This window comes from Hippocampus bargibanti, linkage group LG04 (genome assembly GCF_051943395.1).
Source record: "Hippocampus bargibanti isolate YZ-2025 linkage group LG04, ASM5194339v1, whole genome shotgun sequence".
NCBI lineage: Eukaryota > Metazoa > Chordata > Actinopteri > Syngnathiformes > Syngnathidae > Hippocampus > Hippocampus bargibanti.
Window position 1 is genome coordinate 4,659,351 of NC_142737.1, and position 20,109 is coordinate 4,679,459.

The 20,109-nt window shown below is 40.3% G+C and overlaps 2 protein-coding genes across 2 annotated transcripts; one reads left to right on the forward strand and one right to left on the reverse strand.

Annotated features, from left to right (window-relative positions):
• The first annotated feature begins 1,365 nt into the window (after positions 1-1,365).
• Positions 1,366-6,258, forward strand: klf9 (Kruppel like factor 9). The gene is made up of 2 exons (XM_088993643.1): positions 1,366-2,131; positions 3,456-6,258. Exons 1-2 carry the CDS (start codon positions 1,828-1,830, stop codon positions 3,734-3,736), a joined length of 585 nt encoding a protein of 194 aa, XP_088849769.1. The 5' UTR covers positions 1,366-1,827; the 3' UTR covers positions 3,737-6,258.
• Positions 6,259-7,500: 1,242 nt separating this feature from the next.
• Positions 7,501-17,286, reverse strand: fam219ab (family with sequence similarity 219 member Ab). The gene is made up of 6 exons (XM_088993644.1): positions 17,152-17,286; positions 15,292-15,391; positions 14,222-14,327; positions 12,775-12,855; positions 12,646-12,700; positions 7,501-11,264 (listed from the first exon to the last, which is right to left on the reverse strand). The coding sequence occupies exons 1-6, from the start codon at positions 17,215-17,217 to the stop codon at positions 11,106-11,108; spliced, it is 567 nt and encodes a 188-aa protein (XP_088849770.1). The 5' UTR covers positions 17,218-17,286; the 3' UTR covers positions 7,501-11,105.
• Between the last annotated feature and the right edge of the window lie 2,823 nt (positions 17,287-20,109).

Sequence of the window (20,109 nt, forward strand, 5' to 3'; positions counted from 1 at the left end):
ACAACACATCAGCCAGACATCACTAAAATGTTGGTTAATGCATCATAATACTTCATTAGAACGTCCAGTTTTTACATCACCCCCATCTCATAGGAACATGCGGGTGCAAAAAGTTGTTTGATGCAACGCCGTATAGCATTTGGAATTTTATAATAATAATACATTTCATTTTTAAGCGCCTTTCAAAACTGTCACGGTCAGTTTTAAGTCACATGATACTTTTTTTGTGGGTGAGCAGCGGCAGCCACAAGCGCCAGCGTTCACTCAACCCGGAATAACTAAAATACTGTTGATATAAAGCTAGCTAGCTTGCTAATAGATAGATAGAATGCTAGATAGATGGCCAACCAGCTAAATAGCTAATAACCCTAACCATGTTGGTGAATAGATCCTGATGGAGCATAGCAACCACAGCGCTCAATATATACGTATTTATATCGACACTATGACCAATATCACATACAGTAAAGTCTCGTTATATCGATATTCAAGGGAGTCCGAAAAAATATCGATATAACCGGGACTATCGATATATCCGACCCTGTTTGCATGTAATTTTCTCCGTGCGTGCATAGAAATAGTATCGATATAACCGGGACTATCGATATATCCGATATCGATATAACGAGACTTTACTGTATGTACTTGTTGCAGCAATAGCACCATATTTAACTTTTACCTATAGGTGACATAATGTGTGTGTGTGCGTATATATATATAAAACTACAATAAGAATCACATTTTCTTAAACTGTCTTAAACTGTATTTACAAATATTTGCAATTCTCTTGGCTGTCTGCAACTGAATTGTAGATAACCATAATGTGTAACTGCTACAAATGAATAGCAAAATGATGCCATTTGTCGCCGGCCAAAATAAGTTCCAGGTTGACTACTCAAAGGTTGTAAATATATTGTAAATAAAAAAAAATACACATTAAAAATAAAAAATGTATTATGACTAATTAGGAAGACTTGGTTACGATTTTTAGTGTGCTTAGCCAAAACAAACATGCAGATCAAACCTCTAATGATGGAGGACACTAATTTGCTGTGGCGACCCCTTGAATGGAAAAGCCAAAAGGAAAAGAAGTCGAAATAAGTGTTTGGATTTTAAATAGGCTTGCTAAGTAAACTATGGTAATGCTGATTTTAAGAAAAATAAATTGTTATTGATTCATAATGAGTTTTTTTATATATATTCCTTAATACATTATCGTAACATACAGTATTTTTAGTGCAACCCCATAATTATAGGCGTGTTATATCTGCTATGCGTTAAAGACACGTTTTCCCAGTCAACATTGGTACATGAATGCGGCATCATTGAAATCCAGCCCCTTTCTGCCGATGTCGCTTTCTGATTGGCTGACACGGCGCCGTCCCTGCCTGGGTAAATCTGCAATTCCCTAAAACAGGGTCACGTTTCTCGTGGGCCAATGGGCGTAGAATTCCACGATGACGCCGTGGGATTCCGCGAAATTGTTTCTAGGGAGTGCGAGGACACAATCGCAGTCAGGACAAGTTGTCGCGTGTGCTCAGGGGGCATTCGATTAGATCTCGTGGAAGACGCTGGAACGAAGAATTTGACGGAGGATATCGGGACAGAGTTTAAAGTTGGGCTTGATTCTGTTAGTTTCGTGGTTTTTATTATTATTATTATTGGAACGACCCACTCTCTGCGGTACAGAAAGTCACATTGACGCCGACACGTGTGTGGAAGATCAAGCTTACTACCTCGCCCTCCCTACCTCGACCTATTCACCGGGTGAGGACTGTTTTTTTGTCCCACACTTCTCGTCGTCACCAGTCCACTCTTGCAGCGGTCATGTCCGAGGTCTTTGCGGGTCCCGTCGTCCCTCCCCGACCACCCGCGGCCCGCACGGATGACGAGCTCAAAGATAGCCCCGAGAACCGAACTTTGTTGATGGTGGCGATGATTCTGTTGGACTTGAATAAATATCAACCCGAAGCTGCGGAGAAGGAGGAAAAGGACACGCCGGTTCCGAGCAAAGGGAGGGCGGGGGAACCGCAGGAGTCCTCCGAGAAGAGGCACCGTTGCCCATTTAGCGGCTGTGGCAAGATGTACGGAAAGTCGTCCCACCTTAAAGCTCACCTGAGGGTACATACCGGTAAGTAAAACAAACTCACCTGATCGTTTATTTTTTATTTTATTTTTTTAACCATCCTCTCATCATCAGTACATCTATTATTGACGTGACTGCTTAAATGGGTACACGACGCCATCATGTGACGTCACGTCGTCACGATATAAAGATTCGTGAGTGCATGTCGTGACTTTAGGGGTGGCCGCCACCTCCCCCGCTTCCCAAAAAATAACGAAGAAATGAATCTTCGTGCTTAGCAAGTGGTAGGTGTGGGGGTGTATTTTTCTGCGTGTGTGTGTGTGCCACAGTCAATAAACATCTTGTACCCCCCACGCCCACAAAAGACAACTGATAAACACATTTATGAAAAACTGATAAAACATTTATGAAACAGCAAAACGAACATGAAAAAAAGCCACGTTCCTAGGCCCCGCCCCTCCCCATCCCAAGTGAGCTACTACTACCGTATACGTCATTCGTCCCGCCCTCGTGCGCCTTGTTGTAAACAAGAGGAAACACGTGGTCGAGTGGCGCACGTGGCGGGGGAGGAGATTGGGTGATTTTTCTGACTTTTTTTAATGCTCTTGACTGTTATCGTGACTCACTTGTTCTAAAATCAACGTGTTCTGATTTTGTTCCTAGGAAAACACGCACGGACACACACAGTCGCAGACTTCCTCAATTTGTTGTTTATGCCCTAAGGCAGGTCAAACTGTACTTTGCCTCGTCGTAAATTGCTTCATTCTTTATTTTTGTGTTTTCAATTGCACTTTCAAGAAGTAATACATATAAAATGAATAAGATAAGAACTTAATGTGATATTACATCTAGGATTAGTTTCTACGCGTTTTTCTTGCAAAATGAAATCCCAAGGCACATGTGTCGTCTTGATATTTCTGTTGTGTACACGAAGAATGTCATAAAATCATATGAAGAAATTGCCACCCCTGAAACGTTTTGATAGTCGAAATGATCTATGAGTAAGATTTATTTTACGCTTGCACTTTTCACAGGTAAAACCACAAAGTTCTTCACAAAATTTAAAACAGTCATAATAAAAATAATACACAAAAAAGCATTAAAAGTACTCAAAATAATTCCTATCTATCTAGTTAGCTATCTGTCTAGTTAGCTAGCTATTTATCTAGTTAGATGGCCATCTGTCTCGTTAGCTATCTATATAGTCAGCTATCTAGTTAGCGATCTGTCTAGCTAGCTAGCTATCTTGCTAGCGAGCTCGCTATCTAGTTAGCTATGTCGCTAGCTGTTTGTTTGAGCTTCTCGTGTGGTTCCGGAGGGAGGTTAACTTGCTTTAAATCTGAAAAGTCAATCCAATGTTCTTCCTCAGGCGAGCGTCCGTTTGAGTGCAACTGGCCAGCCTGCGGCAAGAAGTTCTCCCGTTCGGACGAGCTGACCCGCCACTACCGCACGCACACAGGCGAGAAGCGCTTCACTTGTCCGCTGTGCGAAAAGTGTTTCATGAGGAGCGACCACTTGACCAAGCACGCCCGCCGCCACGCCGGCTTTCATCCCAGCATGTTGCAGGGTGCCGGCTCTGCCAAGAGACGCCACAGCTCCGTCTCCATGTCGTCGTCCGACTCCGGAGACCAAAGTCCTCAAGGGATCTAAAATGGAGGCCAACACACACACATGGACACACCCACTTGTGTGCGCTTACATTACCATGGAGGTGTTCTCATTGTCAGACTTCCTTTCGGTTCTACGGAAGAGCATTAGGGTCAAGTTGCAATATATATTTATTGTTTATAATAATCAGAAAAAAAGGTCGATGTTTTTTACTTTACACTAGCAAATTTGTGACTTTAAATCTAGCAATTTTGCGATTTTAAAACCCGTTTTTGCGACTTTTTTCTCAGTATAATAACCCATCTCTAAAAATACATATATTTCAACATGGTCCCAATGCTCTTCCGTACGGTTCCAATGCGACAGGTATTTATATCATTTTTGTTGTCAGGTTGACTATTTCTTATAGTTTTTTTTTAGTATTTTCCTTTTTTTTAAACAAATAATATCACATCAAGCTGTGCGATGAAATTGTGTTTATTCATTTGCCTTGTAGTTCTATGGTTCTGGTTTGGAATCTTGTGTGGGGTTAGCATAGCTAGCATCCCGCATTCCAAAAAACAAGCACATTACGTTCATTACATTCTCTCAATTGTCCCAAGGGTGAGAATATAAATAATTATTTTATATAACATCCTAGTGACCTTTTTTTCTGGTATACCCAACCAGTTGCCCAAAGACAGATATAACTCTGGAAAAGAATATTATATATATATATACACCATACTTTAATGTTATAGCACATTGTTAGCAACACTGTTGTCTGTAAACATGTCAGACCACTTCATGTCTGAAAGGGAACGAATATTAAACACTTTTATACGGTAAAGATAATCCATATTTACAATAGAGCAGTATTACTATGCACATACATAGAGGGTAGATGGATTATTTAGCCTTTAGTTTTTTAGCGAGAAATGACACAATTATTATGTACATTACAATTTAGCCAATTAATAAGTTACTTCACAGGAAGAAACTTGAAATATGCATAAACATGCCTAATCAATGCTTGAAGAATACCTTTGACGAGACTTAGCTAATGTAAACTTCATGCCAAATGTTGTCTTCTTCACTTGAGGACTGTGCCTTTTGGAGGCCTACCCCCCTCCTCACCACGATCAAAACAAATAATCATCATTGTTTAAAGGACAACCGACACCTTTGGACTAGTTATGTCCATAATTTGTAAAATGACTTCTACTGAGCGTATTTTACAAAGATTCCATCGCATATAGCTATATTTTACATTTTAAGACTCGCGCTGAATATTCAGGAAGTCTTGTTATCGAGTTGATGTGACGATACCTGACGTGACGTCACGGAGGGAACGCCCCTGACTGAGAAAGTGACACACAATGCATTTTGGGTACTTTTTTTCATCTGAAAACACAGTGTTGATTGCGAAATTAGCAGGAAAACTACATAAATAACGTTATGGTGGATCATTGTGTGTCACAGCCAATTGCGGTGATACGCATAAAGAAAGTGTAAGTTGACACAAGTTCCCAGCCCATTTCCAACGGAACTTGGGCGCCATCTTGTGCATTTTCTGGGCGCTAGATTGGAATCCAGACGGCTCGAATTGATATGGAAGGACTTCTTTAATCGATTGCAAACATTTATGCTTTCTTCTTCAGAACTATTTGAATCATATTCATAACTGGATGAGTAACAAAAAAGCATCTTCTCCGAATCTGAACTCTCTGTAGCCATTGTTTTGATTCTGGAGCAAGGCAGTTTGTGAAGGAGTATCCTGGGGTGACGTTACGAACAAGGGGGCGGGACTTTCTAAATCTGCCCAGTTCCGAGCTCATTTTGTGGCAGTTTTGGGACACTTTGTCATTTTTATTGGCGTTTATTGTAGTTTTGGGAAACTTTAACTCATTTTTTTTTGTTGGTGTTTTACATTTGACTAAAAATATCAGCCTGCGTGTTTTGGATATTTTAGATGCTATAAGACGTTTTTCTAATGTCAGTTAGGAAACAAAAAAACGGTGTCGGTTGTTCTTTAATTATTCACATTGATATTTAGCAATGTCGAGTGATTATGAAGTAACTTGACTCCGACCAACATTGCCAGGCGGGCGCTGTACGCTTGACTTTTTGGTCTGCATGTTGTACTTTATCAGGGATGTTTTCCATGAACGTTTTGCACCTCCTCGTGGTGATGTTGAAGCACAACATGTCACCATTTGTATCTGCTGGGACTTTTGAGTTCAGAAATCAATTCCATCTTTGTAGCATTTGTGTTTGTATTTATTGGGGGACGCTGTGTTTTACCATGTTCATCTTTTTACGTCATGAATGAGGCCGAGAGGAGGCTAAAATCCACTAAACGAGTCATACATGTTTTTTAAGCAATGCTGAGACTTAAGATTTCTTTTGTTGTTGTTTTTTTTTTGACGTCTGTGATTCTTTGTTGGTGCCTTTCAGGTTGAAGCCTTTAAGATGCTACTGCGCTGTAATGAGGGTCATTGCAGACCCTGCATTAATGCATTAGCCATAGCAATGTAATGAGTAAGGCGCTGATGTTTTAACATTAAAAATGATGTGCTTTCTAATCCTGTGCAATTTAATTCTGGATGCACTCTCGTTTGATCTGACATTGCACTCGGGATTCCCTGCTTTGTTTAGAGGAAGGGATAAAAAGAAAGTTAAAAACAAAATGAAATACACTGTTTTTAAGACGAAGATGTCCCATTTTAAACTCCCCATTGGCAAGGTAGTTAGCTGCTAGCAAGCTAGGTAGCTGCGAGCAAGGGAGGTAGGTAGCTGTGAGCAAGCTAGGTAGCCGCGAGCAAGCTATGTAGCTGCTAGCAAACAAGGTAGCTGCAAGCAAACTAGGTAGCTGCGAGCAAGCTAAGTAGCTGCTTAGCAAGCTAGGTAGCCACGAGCAAGCTATGTAGCTGCCAGCAAGGTAGCCGCTAGTGAGCTGCCAGGAAGCTAGGTGGCTGCAAGCTTGTTAGCTGTGCGCAAGCTAGGTAGCTGTGAGCAATTTAGGTCTCTGCGAGCAAGCTAGGTAGCTGCAGCAAGCTAGGTAGCTGTGATAAAGCTAGGTAGCTGCGAGCAAGCTACGTAGCTGCGAGCAAGCCAGGTAGGTGCCAGGTAGCTTCTAGCAAGCTAGGTGGCTGATAGCAAGCTGATTAGCTGCTAGCAAGCTGGGTAGCTGCTAGCAAGCTAGTTAGCTGCTACCAAGCTAGTTAGCTGCTAGCAAGCTAGCTGGCTGCTAGCAAGCTAGATTGCCACTAGGTAAATGCTGGCAAGCTAAGTAGCTGCGAGCAATTTAGGTAGCTGCTAGCAAGCTAGGTAGCTGCGAGCAAGCTATGTTGCTGCTAGCAAGCCAGATTATTCGTTTTATTCATTTGTTGGCTTTTACAGTCACTGTTAAGTGAAAATGAACGTGTTGTAAATTTTACACACCAGGCTTAAATTTATTTAAAAGAAAGAAGAAGAAAATTGTGAAAAATCAACATCAACAATGCAATTTTAAACTTTTCTTACAAATTATTTTGTGGTTATGCCACTTTAGGATGCCACTAGGATGCCATTATTTGTCCTTTAATTTAAATATATTGAATATTTTATATCACTACCTGTGATTTTCATTTCAATTCTGAGCAGTTTTTATAGTGGTGATTTCTAATTCCTACTTCCGCACTTACATCGCAAAAATTATCACCCATGAAATTGAAATTCCATGTGTAGACTTTTTATAAAAAAAGGCACACGTAACATCACACTTATTGCTGTAGAAGAGCTGAGACAAAAAAAAAAATGAAAGCAACGGTGAGGTTAATGTTCCATTAGCTCTCTTTTTATTTGTTTTCATAGACCGCACGTAACAATAACAATGTTAAATACCATAGTGGGAGTCTATAAAACCAAAATGATTCGAAGAAAAAAAATAATCAACGCTAATGGTTTAAGGTAAAAAAAAGTTACAACAGCTTTATTAAAATAACATCATGGTAATAAATGACACACATATTGTTAGCTTGTTTGTACTTAAGGCAACTCTAACTGCAAATAATCCGTTTTCATTTCAGGGAGCGAAATCAGTAACTGAAGCCGTTTCCCACCGACATACTGGGATGCTAGTGATGTACAGTACATGCATGAATGTGTATATGTGCAAATCCTTTTTGCGTCTCACGATGGACACAATAAAATACAGGTAACATCCGAATTACGACCACCCGTACTTACGACCACGACCTCCATTTTTTTACATTTTAATTCCACGCAGAGCACTGTTACACGCCAGCAGGCCAGCAACGCGTTCGACAATTTTGGCCAGCCAGCATCTCACGCTCGCACAGCAATCGACCGTGTGATGGCACCAGAGGGGGAGGAGCTTGCGAGTCATTTAGCCTCCGAGTCTCTATTCAAATTTTTGAATGGTTTCGACTTACGACCATTTTCACTTACGACCGTTTGGTAGGAACGGAACTCGGTCGTAAGTCGGATTTTGCCTGTATACAAATTCAAATCATTTTTGGGGAAATGACATGAAATACTGTACTATGCCATCATGCCTTTCAACAAAATACAACAATCTTCCTTTTCATGCGTTACCCGTCCCCCACTTAAAGGACAACCGACACCATTTTTTTTTTGTTTCCTAACTGACATCAGAAACACGTTTTATAGCATCTAAAATGCCCAAAACACGAAGGCTGATATTTTTAGTCAACTGCAAAAGTTCTTGTTACTCATCCAGTTATGAATATGATTCAAATAGTTCTGAAGAGGAAAGCATAAATGTTTGTAATTGATTAAAGAAGTCCTTCCGTATGAATTTGACTCCGTCAGGACTCCAATGTAGTGTCCCAGAAAATGCACAAGATGGCGCCCAAGCTCCGTTGGAAGTGGGCTGATTTGTCTGCTGGGAATGTGTGTCAACTAGTATCAAATAGTAGTCTTGGTGCAACACACAACGATTCACCATCGCGTTATTTATGTGTTTTCCTTCTAAGTTCGCCATCAACACGAAATTTTCAGACCAAACAAAGTACCCAAAATGCATTGTGTGTCGCTTTCTCGGTCAGAGGCGTTCCTTTAGTGACGTCACGTACGGACTCGTCACCAACACAAAAACAAGACTTCCTGAATTTTCAGCGCGGGTCATAAAACGTAAAATATAGCTATATGCGATGGAAACATTGTAAAATACGCTCAGTAGAAGTCATTTCAAGTGATTTTACAAATGATGGACACAACTTGTCCGGTTGTCCTTTAAGGGGAAAACACCTGTGCAATAAACAGACCCGAAAATGTGAAAAAAAAATCAACTTGTGCAAATTGAAATGACACATCACACAGTCCCCAACATGCTGGGAAGCGGATAAATAAAATGTGCATTTGTTCCTTCTCAACTTCTATGTTTCAAGTTATCTCGTCCAATGAACATAACACAGTTTTTTTTCATCAACCGTTTCCTTTACATTCATCCTTTATAGCCTGTCAGGATACATTCAAAGCCAGTAGGACAGAGGAGACCCGCACTGTGCTACATCACAACCTCGTACAGTACAATGTTATCGTATAGTGATTCGCATCATCAACACGCAGCAATTAAACTTTACGTTTAAGTCATGACAACAAAAAAAACAGTAGTTACACATGTAAACCATATTTCAGCGGAGCAGCTGAGTCAGCAATATCATCATCACTGTTTCAATATCATGTTAAATGCACGTCCTACCATGGGAGGAAAACACCGGCATTTATATACTTGATACGAATACGGATATATATACTTTACATACACAGTAAGTCAGAAAAAGGGAGGGATTTTAAGCTTTGGGGTGAAATTTCAGGATAAAACGCAATAAAATCACTTGTACCGATGGATTTATTTTGATAATAAAAAACACACGGCTGCAGGTTTTCTATTCGAGCTCGTTAATTATTTGTGCTGTGAGTTAGCCAGTGGGTTTGTTTTTGCAACTATCCAAAATTCTGATCACGTTTCCATGCATTCGTATAATAATAATAACAATAATAATTAATAATAATAATACATTTCATTTCTAAGCACCTTTCAAAACTCTCAAGGTCACTTTATAATCGCAGGATACGTTTTTCTGTGGGTGAGCAGCGGCAGCCACATGCGCCAGCGTTCACTCAACCTGGAAGTAACTCAAATAGATAGAAAGCTATTTAGCTAATAGATAGCTAGCAAGCTAGCTAGATAACTTAAAACCGCTGCTTCAAGCAAAGACAGCTCGCTAGTCACTTTACAGTCACAGGATACGTTTTTCTGTGGGTGAGCAGCGGCAGCCACACGCGCCAGCGTTCACTCAACCTGGAAGTAACTCAAATAGATAGAAAGCTATTTAGCTAATAGATAGCTAGCAAGCTAGCTAGATAACTTAAAACCGCTGCTTCAAGCAAAGACAGCTAGCTAATAGAGAGCTAGCTAGATAGCTAGCGAGATAGCTTAAAACCGCTGCTTCAAGCAAAGCCAGCTAGCTAATACAGTAAAGTCTCGTTATATCGATATTCAAGGGAGTCCGAAAAAATATCGATATAACCGGGACTATCGATATATCCGACCCTGTTTGCATGTAATTTTGTCCGTGCGTGCATAGAAATAGTATCGATATAACCGGGACTATCGATATATCCGATATCGATATAACGAGACTTTACTGTAGATAGCTAGCCAGATAGATAGCTAGCTATATAAGCTTAAAACTGCTGCTTCAAGCACAAAAATGGATTGAAGTTATTGAACGTGGATTTTGGAGACTTGCGTGTGTGCTAATATTAGAAATGGGTAACAAATGAACAATTTGTAGCTGCTTTCTCTGTGATAATTTTACCTTGTTCCTCATCAATTGTGTACTGTTTAGCTGGGTTGATAGCTTTTTGCATCACGTGTACAGATGACTTGTGCGGGTTATTTGTCGAGCCTGATTGATGGGATATTTTAACCTTGCAGTCTACACTCTGCCTTTGAACTATCAAAGTTGAAACTCTCTCACTGTCATCTGCCTGTCTCTTTAATGTTTAAACCAACTCCCATCACTCACTGCTGCTTTCTTGACCAATCACGTGGCTTTAACCGAAGACTGGGGACGGGGAATCGAGGACAAAAACAGTCGGCTGCCATTTTCTTATTAGGAGAACGGGCTCGTTGGCGAACGACACATCAATCATTGTGGTGCTCCGTGTGTATCCCGAAAAATAGTTTGTATGCCAAGGTAAAATTTTCATCAATTTAACGTTCGGAAACCGAAAAGTTCCTAAGCCACGGGGTTTGTAAACCGAGTTATCACTGTATATTGTTTTTACCACTGTGTGTGTGTGTGACCACTCTCACTCCAGACAACAAAGAAAACGGACAAGGAGATAAACATCTGGGTTACGCTGTGCTCAGAAAGCGGCGGGTTGGGGAGCCGGGCTACTGGATGTGACAGGTGGTGGAGGGCGTCGCCTGGCAGCAAATGCACGTCGGGTTGACCGATTTGGGCGGGATCAGGTCCAGGTCTTCGTCATCTGGGATCTCATCCAAGCGGTAACCGTCCTTCAGCAGCTGGATGTTGAGATCTTGGTTGATTTGCTGTAAAAGACGCAAGTCGTGCTTACGTTTTACTCACAGGCTCGCTAATCTTTTCTTATGATAATAATAATAATAAGAATAATCCATTTCAATTTCATTTCTAAGCGCTTTTCAAAACTCTTGAGGTCACTTTAAAGTCACAGGATCGTTTTTCTGTGAGTGAGCAGCGGCAGCCACACGCGCCAGTGTTTACTCAACTTGAAATAACTCAAATAGATAGAAAATTAGCTAGATAGCTAATAGATACCTAATAGATAGCTAGCTCACTAGTTAGATAGCTAATAGCTAGCTAGCTAGGTAGCCAGCTAGATAGCTAGCCAGGTAGCCACTTAGATAGCTAGCCAGATAGCGTAAAACTGCTGCTTCAAGCAAAGTCAGCTAGCTAATCGATAGCGAGCTAGATAGCTTAAAACAGTGCTTGCAGCAAAGCCAGATAGCTAGCCAGATAGATAGATAGATAGATAGATAGATAGATAGATAGATAGATAGATAGATAGATAGAGATAGATAGATAGATAGATAGATAGATAGATAGATAGATAGATAGATAGATAGCATAAAACTGCTGCTTCAAACAAAAATGGCTTGAAGTTATTGAACATGGATTTTTGAGACTTGTGCGTGTGCTAATATTAGAAATGGGCGAATGGCCAGCTAGTTAGCCAGCTGGGTAGCCATCTAACAGATAACTAATAGATAGTTAGCTCGCTTGTAAGATAGCTAATAGATAGCTAGCCAGAAAGCCACTGTCATTAACTCATGTGCAAAAATACGTACACTGCAGTGCCAGGGTTTTTTTTCACTTTCACGGGAATGGCGCTCGATGTCATATTTTCAAATCCTGAATAAATTGTGAATGGCAGTGAATGTGTTAATTCCCAAGTTATATGTGTCTGGAGGTATCTGAGTTTGAAATGGGGGAAGCTGTAAAAAATACAATACAATACATTTGGAATTACAGTAAAGTCTCGTTATATCGATATCCAAGGGAGTCCGGAAAAATATCGATATAACCGGGACTATCGATATATCCGATATCGATATAACGAGACTTTACTGTATATAGCGCTAACATGGACAAAAAGGCAAATGCTGCCTTTTATATTGAATTATACTATATAGCACTTTAACAACAGCTGAAGCAGGAACAAAGCGCTAACATGGACAAATGGCAAATCCTGCCCCCTTGTGGAAGGGAAAAACATTGCCAGAGGTCTGACCAGCGCTTTATCGGCACCACCCCGCAAAAACAAAACCCCAACAAATTTGGAAATGGCGCTCGACGTCACACTTTTCAATTCCCGAATAAATTCAAGAATGTCATCGAATGAGTTAAGATCCCCAAACGCGAACGGCGTCCATTTTCAAGACGGGAACTCACCTCGGCCGAGGAGTATCCCGACGACGAGTATCTTGACATGTCGAAGTCATCATCACTGAACAGGAGTAGCGGTGTTGAAACGTCACCTCTATTTGCGACACGAATGGCAAAATGGCGGACGCAGCTCACCTGTCTGTGTCCAGCGCTACCAGGGGCTTCTCATCCGGACTCTGGTCTAACGACGAATAGCCTTTATTGGGCACTACCAACCTGTTAGCAAGAAGCGGGTACAAAAAATGAAGTAATGAGAGATTCATCAACAAGTATCTTGCGGGCAGAACAACATATCAGACGCATTGACAATAGAATGCAGTGATACCGCAGTTTACGAACGCCTTAAATTCGCGAGCATATAATCTTGGCATAAAAACTATTTTTCGGGAAACAAACGGAGCGCCATAATGGCTGGTGGACTAGTATTCGGCAGAAGAACACTAAACCACACGGTCCAACAGCGCCACCGTGGCTGCCGGACTACTTTTCCACACCCACTTTCTTTGAGTGCACTCAGTGCAGACGTGGTTTGTTATCGAGTGAAGTATTTTTGCTTTTTTGGGATCGAAAAGACCGAAGAGGACACAAAAGAAAATTACGGTTGAGCAGAAGAAGTCGACCATTGCTACATGTGGCTAAGGGTGTTTCTGTGTTGTCTAAGCAACAGTCTCAGGCAATAGAAGAGGTTGAAAAACTTTTGTTGCTTTGGATTAACGAAAAGCAGCTAGCAGGGGACAGTGTGAGTGAGGGTATTATTGCCGAGAAAGCACGGCAACTTCACTCGGATATCATCAAGAGGCAGCTACATCAACGATGATAATAATAATAATACATTTCATTTATAAGCGCCTTTCAAAACTCTCAAGGTCACTTTACAGTCACAGGATAACATTTTCTGCGGGTGAGCAGCGACAGCCATACGCGCAAGCGTTCATTCAACCTGGAAGTAACTCAAATAGTAACTCAAATAGAAAGAAAGCTAGCCAGCTAGCTAATAGACAGCCAGCTAGATAGCTATATAGCTCTTAGATAGCTAGATAGATAGCTATATAGCTAGTATAGATATATAGATATATATAGATAGTTCATCACAAAGGTAAATAAAATAACGTTATTATACAGTACAGTTTATTTCTTTAATTACAATACAATAGCACATTTATTATACATAAAATAAGGTATATTTTGTGTAGTTTTAAGGCTTATTTAGTGAAATTTATGTTTTATGGGGACCGGGGAACGGATTATTCTCATTTTTAATGGTTTCTTATGGGAAATTAATGTTTGAAAGACACACTTTTCATGTTAAAAACACTTTCTGGGAACCAATTAAGTTCTTCAACTGAGGTATCACTGTATTGGAAAAGACGGTGAGCGAGAAGTCAGACGGCGTCTCGGAAACATTCAATCAATGAAAAGCCTTTCCCTATAAGAGCCCATGAGACAGGCTCACATAATGGATATGAGATAGAATCTCTAGTTCAACTCAAGGAAACGTGACTCAAGATGAGAGCAGATTAGCGCAAACTAGCAGCTACGATCCGCCATTTTGTGTCCGGACGCAAAATGTCATTCGACTCACCGCGTCCTGGCCATGACGTTGTTCTTCTTAGGCTGATTGTTGACTGGGCTGCCCACACTGTTGCCGTTCTTCAACGAGCCTTTCCTGGCTAGCTCTCTCTGTTTCTCTGCGCGACATAAAAACGACATTAGCTTCAAAAGACGGATTTCTCCAGCTTCTCACATCAAGCGTCTTTTGATAGACGTGGTATGTTTCTTCGAAGCCCATGGAGTCACGACTCACAAGCTGAATACGATTAGCATAATTTAAACAAGAGCTCATCAGGAAGTGTGATGATGATTAAAAGGGATTTGGGTTTCGTTTCTCTCGCTGCGTAGGTGTCACTTTGCCAGCCAGCAATAAAAGCAAAATGTCATTTTCATTTAATTTTGTAATGCGAGTTAACAGCAAAAGTGACACGTTTTGTCCATATTTTCCCGTGACTGTAAAGTGACCTTGAAAGTTTTGAAAGGCGCGTATGAATCAAACATGTTATTAGTATTAGTCGTATTAGTATTTGTAGTATTAGTATTAGTAGTAGTAGTGTTAGTAGTATTATAGTAGTAGTAATAGTAGTATTAGTATTAGGATTAGTAGTAGTAGTAGTATTATAGTACTATTAGTATTAGTATTAGTATTAGTATTAGTATTAGTAGTAGTAGTAGCAGGAGATTAGTATTATAGAAGTCGTAGTAGTAGTAGTATAGTAGTGTTAGTAGTAGTAGGGTAGTATTAGTAGTAGTAGTGTTATTATTATTATTATTATTATATTATATATATTATATATTAGTGTTATTATTATTATTTATTCGTCCCATTGAGGGACGAATAAAGGTATTCTGATTCTGATTATTATTATTATTAGTAGTAGTAGTAGTAGTATCTTGGGGGGCGGCCATTTTGGCACTTCCTGTCAACAAAAATGGCCTCACACTTGGGCTCAGGTAATGACCAATCACAGCTCACTTCTTTTCTACAGCTGAACTGTGATTGGTTGTTACCTAAACCTTACAAAACTGTTGCTAAAATGATACCGCTGATATGAACATGATACCAACATGACAATATTAATATATACTTTCAATTCTCACCGATTTTAACCTGCAAGGGGGAAGGCTTGTAGTTGAGTGTGACGGGTTCACCCTCTCTGTTATCCGGGTCGCCCTCTGAGGCCGTGGACAAGGCTGGGTCCTGGCAAAAATGAGGCCAAAAATAGGCAAAATAGTCAATAGTGAGCATGCCTGAATAAAATGTCGCAGTTTTGGGTTCAGTTAGGAATGGAGAACTGATCAACGATAAATCAAAGTCGTGGAATACAATACAATACAATACAATTTCCAATCAAAATGGGCCTACATTTTGGTTATTTATACATACAGTGAACTTAATTGGTTCCCAGAAAGTGTTTGTCTGCCGAACATTTATTTCCCATAAGAAACCATTAAAAATGAGAATAATCTGTTCCCAGGTCCCCATAAAACATAATTTTCAACTAAATAAGCCTTAAAACTACACAAAATCTACCTTATTTTATGTATAAGAAATGTGCTATTGTATTGTAATTAAAGAAATAAACTGTATGGTATAATGAAGTCGTTTTATTTACCTTGTGATGGTCGTTGAGTGAAGTTGCCGTGCTTTCTCGACGATAATACCTTCACTCACACTGTCCCCTGCTAGCTGCTTTTCATTAATCCAAATCAACAGAAGTTTTTCAACCTCTTCTATTGCCTGAGACCGTCGCTTAGACAACACAGAAACACCCTTAGCCACACGTAGCAATGGTCGATTTAGCATACTGGTACAGGGACGCTAAGTCACACAAATGCACACCTCGTTCGTGTTTTTCGATGCTCTCCTTCTTCTGCTCGACCCTAATTTTCTTTTGTGTCCTCTTTGTCTTAACACTAGCCTGTGGTGGGGTCTTTTCCAGTCTCATAATAGCAAAAGTACTCCACTCGATAACAAACCACGTCTCCACTCAAAAAAAAAAAACTAGTCCGCCAGCCACCGCGGCGCTGTTCGATGGTGTGGTTTGCTTCGTCTGCCGAAAACTAGTTCGTTAGCCAATACTATATGCTTGCAAATTTGATGTTTGTGAGGTGAAAAGTTCGTGAGCTAAAGTGCACTGTACTATTAAAGCTAAAAGGAAATTTTGGTGAAATTATCATTTTTTTTTATTGTTCGCAATTGTTTAGTTGGCTTTTGAAAGGGTGCAGTGGCTTTCGTTTTGTTGCTGTTTTGCTTCGGGTGGATTTATTTGCGTTATTAAGGTATCTGGGCTCCATTAGTCATCCTGTCTTTAGTCCGTTCAAAAGGGCCATGCCATGTTGACGTAAGCAGCATTCGGGGCCTGATTCGGTGAATTCTGAAATACTAATGGAGCCCAGATACCTTAATATCGCAAATAAATCCATCCCAAGCATAACAGTAACAAAACGAAAACCGATGGACCCTTTCAAAATCCAACTATGATATTGTGAACAAGAATAAAATGTATAATCTAACCAAAATTTCCTTATGGCTCTAACACATACAGAGACACTCATACACCATATTTTCAAATCGTAAATCATCAACTCCAGTACAAGCCGGAGTCACTTGCTGCGTGGATGCTGGTGCTGTAGCTTCTGCGTGAATATGACGATAAGGAGGAGGAAGAAGAGACGTGACGATAGCGGCTTGTTACACATCCCGTTGGACGGGGAAACACGACTGATATGGGAAATGATACCGTCAACATATCTCGTTTTCATATTCAAATTGTGACAAATGTTTGGTTTCACATATCCGCTCGTTTACGTGACATTTACCAGACCGTGAACGCATCTCGTGAGCACAGCAAAAAGGCCACGCGCGATGGTAAATGTCCTTCTGTTTTTACCAATATACTATAGTGCTTTTCAGAATAAAACACATGAAAACATGACAATAACGGGTTTTTTTTTTACCAGCGGCTGCGTCTCCCCCTCCTGCACGACGTTGGGCACTTGGAATCTGTCGATCTCCTCCATCATGTCGCCTCCTTTTCGCCCAACGAGACGACGCAGCCCACGAGCAGATCGCGTTTGGAAGGTGACGTTCGTGGGGATCCGATCAGACGTGAAATAATCCGAATGCCTGCGTTCCCACGAAATCGAGTTTCATCCCAGCTGGTGCTCGAGTCGACGGTGGTGATGAGGGGGGGGGGGGGGGGTGACTGATGGGCCACCACCCACTTCCGGATAGGGTGTGCCAAGATGAGGACCGGCAGAGGCCCACCGTGCGTTCACATTTCTCATGTGAACTTTCGATAAAGATTACGTATAATGGATATATTTATCTTAAACCTATTGTTATTGATAATTGGTTTTCGACTTAATTTACGTCCCAGGTTTTCATTCAGGATGCAAATGATTTTTTTTTACGTCGAAGAAGCAATTTTAAAGCTAATTAATGTTGAATATGAGTTGCCCTTAACTTTCGCCACCTGATTCAACACAAATATTCGCACGTACACGCTTCTGTTACTAGTTGTATTGATTAGTTTGTAATGGAAGCCGTCAAATTATACCCACTAGAAGCCAAGAGGTTCGATTGACATAGAAATCTGATGGATAAATGGAAAAACCAAGATCTGTTGGCTTGCATATTCGTGTTTTGCCAGCAGATGGCAGCAGCGTCGTATTCGGTGCAGTTCAACGGACCATTGACGAAATTGCGCGACACACCTGAGCCACTAGGCGGCAGTATCGCATTACAAATGTGTCACTGTTGCTTTATGTATGTATTTACAGTGAGACCTCAACTTACGAACTTAATTGGTTCCCAGACAGAGTGTGTAAGGCGAAAAGTGTGTATCTCAAAAAAAAAAAAAAAATCCCATAGGAAACCATTAAAATGGGAATAATCCGTTCCCGGGTTTCCATAAAATATACTTTTCAAATAAATAAGCCTTACTACACACAACATACCTTATTCTATGTATAATAAATGTGCTATTGTATTGTAATGAAAGAAATACACTGAATTGTATCATAAAGTCACTTTATTTACATTTGTGATGGTCATTGATGGCTTGATGGAATGGCGTTGGAGGTCGAAGGTCAAAGGGAATTGCTGTTTGGAAAGAGGCGCATTACATGAGGACTGTAATTAAAGAAATAAACTGTGCTGTAAAATAAAGTTTTATTTACCTTTTTGATGGTCGTTGATAGCTTATGGAAGGAGAGTCACCTTCCATATGGACTGTTGGTAACTTAACCTCGGTTGCTGTTCGGTCGTGTGCTTCCGCCGAAGATCACTCCGCCAGCCGTGGTGGGTGTGTATTATGAAAATAGTGCTTATTATAAGGTTTAATTTTCATAAATTTGATGTTTGTAAGACAAAAAGTTTGTAAGTTGAGGTGTTTGTAAGTTGAGGTCTCACTGTATTTGTTTATTTATGTATGTATTTATTTAGTTGTTTATTTATCCATTAATTAATTAGAAATATAAAGTAATATATTAACAAGAATGACAAGTGTACTCACATGTGATTTAATATACTAGTTTTTAAGTAAAAAAAATGGGTAAAAATATAATTACTATAAGCATAACCCCCCCACAAACGATGACATAATTTGTAGTATGGCACAATGACTTTTTTTCTGTGTCTTGCCATTCATTAGTCCTTGTAAACGAAATGTATTCTTATTATTCTTATTATTGACAAAATGTGACACAGACACCTTAATAAAACAACTGGTAATGATTTTTACACTGTGGTAGGGAATGCATAATGATAGTGTCTAATTTAAAGACATCCAGCAATGCGTGGGTCCAAAAATAAGAATTTCAATAACTTCTCTGTGAGAGCTGTTGTTATAATCACGTGAGAAGCGTTGTTTGTGGGGGATCTTTTAAAATCAGATTAAAAGCGATGACAGTTTTATCATCAATTATTCATTCACGGGGAAAAATGACATACCACACACTCATAATCTGCGTGTCTTTGTGTTTGTATAAACATTGAACAAATTGCTTTATCAACAATACGCCCGAGGGTGTGTATACACATGCATGAGCGAAAAGTCGGATTAATTTTTGATTCCTTTTGTGATGATTTATTTGTTTTACGAGTTGACATGGGTTACGCAACCCCTCCAGGGTTCCAGATGGAGCTGCAGATTACCGGCCCCGATGTCAAATGTTTATTAGTAATCTCCATACTGCTAGTTCTCATTATTACATAACGCCGTGGTGAGTTCACTGACTCTTGATATGTTAACGTCACGCGGACTGCATAGCTCTCTCTAAGGGGAAGGGGGAAAATACTCTGTTGTATTTTTCCTCCGTTGCATGCTACACGCGAGTAAATCATCAACTCTTTCTTTTTCTAACCGCGGGGAATCAATAAGTATTCATCAAGATGGGCGCAGTGGTTGCCGCACTCCATTGAGTTGGAACGTGCTGACCTTCACAGTCACGTTAGACACTCCGAAGCAGATAAGCGAGTCTGGCTGCGGTGGGCCATTTGCAGGTGTTTGGCTACAGTCCAGTTACAAGGCGGTGGAGGAGGCCAAAGAGAGGGCAACGAGTCATCAGGGGGGGGGGGGGAGCAACGAGAAGGGAAATAAAATACAATAAAAAATCTGCTGCAGCTCTACTGGAATATGCTTGGGTATGTTTCCAAATTATGTAAAGCTGGTTTGATGAAAATATTCTCCTTGGCAAGGAAAATAAGATTCAAATTTAAATGTCACGATCACTGACGTCACATCGTTCGAGTTAAGAAATGACAAAAAAAAAAGTGTCTTTTAACTCATTCACTGCCAGACGATGTGCAAAAATATGTCCTTTCCAGTGCCAGGGTTTTTATCATTGTCACCCGAATTCCAGGATCCTCAGAATATTCACTTTTAGGACTAAATAAACATTCAATGCAGCGTA